This window comes from Gossypium hirsutum, chromosome D07, assembly GCF_007990345.1.
Source record: "Gossypium hirsutum isolate 1008001.06 chromosome D07, Gossypium_hirsutum_v2.1, whole genome shotgun sequence".
NCBI lineage: Eukaryota > Viridiplantae > Streptophyta > Magnoliopsida > Malvales > Malvaceae > Gossypium > Gossypium hirsutum.
The window spans coordinates 30,092,496-30,098,672 of record NC_053443.1 but is presented as its reverse complement, the minus strand read 5'-3'; the positions used below and the strand labels follow the sequence as shown (position 1 = coordinate 30,098,672).

The following is a 6,177-nucleotide window of genomic DNA, read 5'->3' as shown; positions in this document are numbered from 1 at the left end:
ATTTAACAAAGTGAATTATGAGTTGCAACACAAATATAAAAAAAGATCATATTTTATTTATATCAATTATATTTACATCACAAAAAGTAAAGGAAAAAATATTATCGGCGTCGTCGGATCGAATGTGAGCCACAAGACGGTGGCTGATAGTTGCGGGTAGGATTTTTATGTACAATTTGGGGTGTTGGCTCCTCCTCTTTGTCGTCTTCATTGTCTTCATCTTCTTCATCTTCACCTCGACTCACATATTGATCTTCATCTCAACCCTCATCTTTAACTTCTTCTCTACCCCCGTCTTCGTCTTCATCTCCTTCTTCCATAGTTGAGTGTAGTGCCATCCTAGCCTCTAGGGGCGGAGCTAAAAACTTTTTTGAGAGGTTCCCGGAATAAATTTGTATATTTTTATGATAGCAAAAGTTAAATTTCACCATTTTAATAGCATATATATTTATATTTTTAATGCATTAAATCAATTTTTTCATTTTAAGAGAGGTTGGGGCCCCTGCCAGCCCCCCTTAACTCTGCCCCTGCTAGCCTCCCATCGTGTCCCTCCATTCTACGAGAAGGTGGTTGCAAGGATGAATCACCTTGATAAAACAATGATGTGGTGGGTGTTTGTGGCACTATTGACGAATAATCGTACGATGTTGTATAACCCGGTTGCACATAATATCCGAGAATCATTATTGCTGGCGAATACGTCAGCATTGATGTCGACATTTGTGTTCACATTGGTGATGGCTTGGGTGTCAGTATTGGTATCGGTATTTGTGTCGACATTTGTGTTAGCATTGGGGCGTAATATGCTAGGGACGGTGGTGCCGCGAAATACACAACTGCAGGAGGTGTAGATGCAGGATGCTGTGGTGGTGCATAATCTGGTGCTTGTGTAAAATACATGGGGTTAGCGAAAGGAACAGGAATATCTGAAGGGTACTAACTAGGATATGGTACAGAAATCGGTGCCCCTTGTTGGGTTAGAGCCGATGGCAAACCCGTCGCGACACTTACTCCGGACCTTGTCTAATTAGGGAGAAATCAATATGTCGAGTGTTCTTTTTCGTGTTCTTCGTTAATTCTAATGGCCAACGCCAATTCCACATCATGTATGTCATAAACTTATAAAGAAAATCATATTATTCTAAAGATCTTAAAATTTTTTTATTTGCAATATTAAGGTTTTGATTTGCATAATCTTAAAAATCTAAAGATTTTACAATACCTAGATTTTTTTATGATTTTAGGTAATTTATTCTCTTTACTAGATTTGTTTGTTGGTAACTCTAGTTTTAGGTTCTTTCTTTGCTAGCAAATCTGGGTTACTCTTTTAAGCAAAGGGTTACTTTGAACAAAAGAAAATTTTTGGATTCTTTCTTGAAGAAAGAAGAAATTTTCCAAATGAAAAAATTGGTTTAATTACTCATAAGGGCCTCTGGCAATTAACCTTCAAGTTAATAACTTTACACGTGTTAGTACCTCATTGGTCACAAGCGCTACGTCATAAAAAAAGTAACATTGTTTGGGTTAGGAGCCAACATTTTGAAAGTATAAGGATCACATTAGAACAAGCCCCAAAGTACAAGAGTCGTCCATTACATTAACCCTAAAATTTATAATATATAAATTGTCTAAAATTTTCGCAACACTTCTTATAAATAATATAACTTTTTGTCATAATTTTAGAAAGTTATTTTTTTATAATTAAGTTATGATAAAAAACTATAACATTTATTTATGAATAATTATTATTTTTATGGTATATAGCATGAACACATAAATAAATTATGTTCATACTAGACCATAACTTTTTATAAATAAATATATTATAACACTTTTATAATAGGAAAATTACTTTTTATAATAAATTTTTTTATCATAACTTTAGAAAAATTTTAAGATTTAAATAATATATATTTTTTGTTATTATTTTATCAAGTATACAAATTAAATTTATAATATAAATTTTTAGGATTTATAATATTTTTTCCATAACCATCCCAAACACTCAAAAATTTTCATGCTTATGATATAATTTTTATAATTTGTATAAAAATAATTTTTTAAAATTAGATTTGAGTGTAATTACCTCTATAATTGCTCTAATTCTCACCATTAAGAATTGATAAGTGTTATTAGAATGTTTCAATGATACCCAATTCGTTGGGATCCACCATATTCAAACATATGGTCTTTATATAATTAGAATCAATTACATCTAAATCTAATTATTAAATAATTTTCCTAACACATAAATTTTTCCTAAACTGAGTACCAATAAATATACGTTGTTTTTTATTATATTTTGCCCAACAAAAATTCAAAGGATCTATTAGTGAAGTTCTTTTGGGCCTACATGGATATGGATGTAGCCGAAGGCTTAATTTGATGGATATCAACATTGATTCCGCTTGGAAAAAAATATTTCATCAAAATGCTAAGATTTAATGATGTATTTCACTCTTCAAATTTATAAGAAAATTATTTTAGGTATTTATATTTTTTTTCTCTTTTAACCTTTAAATTTGTATTATTTATCATATCATCTTAAAATAGATGAAAAAATTAATGTATATTAACTTTATTAACGTGGTATGCACATGGATTACCATATAAATATCACATCAATAATTAATTAATTTTTTAAAACTTAGCAAATTAAAAAAAAATATAAAACTTAGTTAAAAATTTAAAATTAATAAATATATATAAAAAAATTAAATATATATATTTAAGTTTAAAAAATTAATTAACTGCTAACGTGGCACACAAGTAGATTGCCACATGGATGCCATGTGAGCAAAATTAACATATGTTAACTTTTTCATCTATTTTGAGGTGATTTGACAAATAATGTAAATTCAATGGCTCAAAGAAATGAAAAATTAAATAAAAGAATAAAATGAATATTCTTTTTATAAAGTTGAAGGGTGAAATAAGTCATTATGCCAAATGCTACTAAAAAACTTTACTTGAAAATAACATAAGATTATATAAGCATTGCTTCAAGGAATTCAAATTCTAAAGGAAAAACAATTCATAGTGTTAACATTTTTATTAATATTGTGAGTTGAAACAAAAAGAAAAGGGCAGGGCTATGTGTATTTGCATAAGCAGAAAGATGGAGCAGTTGGATTCAAGGTTTTACAAAAACCGCCCAAAGGGAAGCCATTGGTGATGCAGTACTTATTGCAATCTTTGAACTGTGAACATGTCCCCATCACTGCTTCCCATACCTTTCCTCCTGCACTACCTTTCTCTGAAACCCACCAAATAATAATAAAAACCAACCCCAAAATAGAATTAAGATTATATGCATATATATATATCCATTTATTTGAAGCATGAAAGAATGGGCGAGGTTGGTCTTACCTATGTTGATGAAAAAGACCAAGCATAGAAGGCCCAGAAAGTAGCAGTTTAGTGGAAGAGAAGCCATTCTATTATCACTGCCAAATTTCTTGTAAAACCTTGCTACCTACCTATTCTCTGTTGAGTATAATATCGAATTGGCTGTGCCTATTTAACCTCTCAATGTCCCTTTATATAATTGCACTACTACTTCAAATTTTAAAAAAGAAATTGTTCTTAATTCTCAAATAAATCTCAGTTCTTATTTAATTAGAAAAATATTATTATATGCCGAATTCACTACATTGCATTTTGGACCTTTGGTAGCTATCAAATTCTATATAATTGTATATTTTCAATGAAAGAATGTTAAACCTTCCTCATTTTATGTTTCTTTTGAATAAATGTTTATATTTTTAAGTAAGACCTTATTTTAGGTAAGGGTTTATTTAGGTAAAATTAAAGATCATAGACGTATTTGAGTATACGTTAAAGACTGTACAAGGTTAAAAGAAATACAAAAGCAATTAATTTACCAGATTCTTTTAATATTTTAACCATAGGAAGTGTTATTTCTTGGCAACAAAATCCTTGGCACTGTATAGTTTCTATAATATTTCTAAGCAAAATCACAAAAAAGGATTTATTTAAAAAAATATTTTATCTATTGCACCAATATAAATTAGATTCTCAAGAATGTATCCTTGTGATTATATATTTTTTAATTGCAAATAAGGGAGGTCATTGTAGTGGAATCATATATATATTCAAAATTTCAATCATGGATTTTCTCTCTTATTTTGAAATGTAAATTATACAAACAAGATTAATATGCCAACTTTATTTAAGAAAAAAAAAACATCTTTATTGGAGCTTTTGCGAAAGTTTTTAATTGACAAAATTGTCAATTTTATGGAACTTTAAACTTTAAAAAACAATCAAGTTTGAATAAATAAAAACCAAAGGTGGAAGAAATTCAATAAAGAGATTGGATTTTGTTGTTTAAATTTGGATTAATAATGCTATCATGCAACAACATCCAATTGAATTTTGTACCACCATATTAGTGGCTCACTATTTTATTGTCAGCTTTCTCCGAGTTTCAACTATGCCCATTCAAAGTTGAATCCGCTGTTGCTTTTTGACTATGTTTTGAAACTAAATAGGTTAACTTAAAAAGTAAAATTTTTTAAGTTAGATCGGTAATTGAATTAATCAAATCGATTTAATAAATTTAATCAATTTTGATTGTTCGATTAAATAGATTATTAAAATTTTATTAATATATATATAAACTTGTTGAACCGCAAATTCAATTAAATTTTTTTTAGTTCAATTCAAATCCTCTGGAAGTTTTGTCTAAATGCGAAAGTGTTTAAATATTTCCCTTAAAAATGGTCTAAATTCGTCAATAACTTAAAAAGAGAGTATGTAGTTAACACCTTAAGGGTTCAAACTTTGCTAATAACACCTTCTTCCTAAATTGTAATTGTAAAATATACTAAGAAATTCTTCTTTTTTCATACATTTAAAAACTCATAATTGTGTTTTTCATCTTCGGCAGATAAATAAATAAATAAAAATATTTTCAAAAATTGAAGAGTAGAATAACATATAAGCAAAAAATAAAAAAGGGGGAGGGTTAGGTTGTTTTTAGTTTTATGCAAAGATAGCAATTTAGCAAGGAGAAACGAATTTAGAGAAATTATTCTGTAAAATAGAAAATTGAAAAAAAAAAAAGGAAACAGAAGAAGAAAGATAAAAATATAATATAGATGAGTTTATTAGTTGATGATGATTTGGTTTATTTTATTTCATGATGAAATCCCAAGAACAAGTTATGAAGAAAATAAAGAGAAAAGGGGGTGGAATTGAGCTCTACTGAGTGCAGCAACAGGCCAAATCCTCAAAGGAGAATCCAATGCAGACACCTCCCTTGGGGAACCCTTTGTCAATACATGACTGGTTGCAGTTGGGAATTGCTGAACAAGGTCCCAAGCAAGGTGGTACATTTATAGCATCTACACCCACTGGCCCTGCAACTGATCATACAATATTTCATCAACCAAAACAAATAAAAACAGTCGTATATGATGAGTAAAGCTGCATAGATGATAAAGAGATGAATGTTTTACCCAAATTCCATATCATAATCAAGCATAGAATTCCCAATACTTGTTGAACAATAAGATTTGCAACGTTTCCTCTTCTCATTGTTAATGCTTTCAACTATGTATTTTGACTTGTTCAGAAGCACAGAAACGTATCCTACATATATGAAAAGATGAGCTAGGTGAAATAAATTCTATTTGTACACACTTTATTTTAGGGTTAAATTTCTCTTCATTATTCTTATTCATGCATAAATCCTGAATCTCATAAACTACCATAATTACATTAATACTCTAAATCTCTGCTCTTTTTTTTTGATATCTTTCTGTTTTGGGAGATGGATTAAAAAGTATAATACACACAAGGTAAGAAATCTGATATATCTTTGACTCATGAGCGGTTTTAAATTTCATTATGTGTGGTGCATTAAATTAATTAATTAATTGAAATTGAAATTTTAACACCCATTTTTTCATTTTATTATTATTTAATAAAAACGGATAAAACGCTTAGAGAAAATGAAGTTTATTTATTTATTTTTATCTATTACCATGAATTTTACAAGTAATATTGTTCTAACGTATTTAGAAGAATTCAAGGGATAATTTCGTTTTAAATCCCTTAATTTTTTATGAATTTTTAATAGCGGGGCTATTTAATTCCTGTCTGTATTATTTATTTATTTTTAAATGGTTTCCAATTTTGTTTTTTTAATGT

General features: G+C 28.8%; 1 protein-coding gene across 1 annotated transcript; it reads right to left on the bottom strand.

Moving 5' to 3' along the window:
• Nucleotides 1–5,135: 5,135 nt before the first annotated feature.
• Nucleotides 5,136–5,621, bottom strand: LOC107956790 (putative defensin-like protein 73). Its single transcript, XM_016892308.2, has 2 exons — nucleotides 5,484–5,621; nucleotides 5,136–5,390 (listed from the first exon to the last, which is right to left on the bottom strand). Exons 1-2 carry the CDS (start codon nucleotides 5,560–5,562, stop codon nucleotides 5,227–5,229), a joined length of 243 nt encoding a protein of 80 aa, XP_016747797.1. The 5' UTR covers nucleotides 5,563–5,621; the 3' UTR covers nucleotides 5,136–5,226.
• Nucleotides 5,622–6,177: the final 556 nt, after the last annotated feature.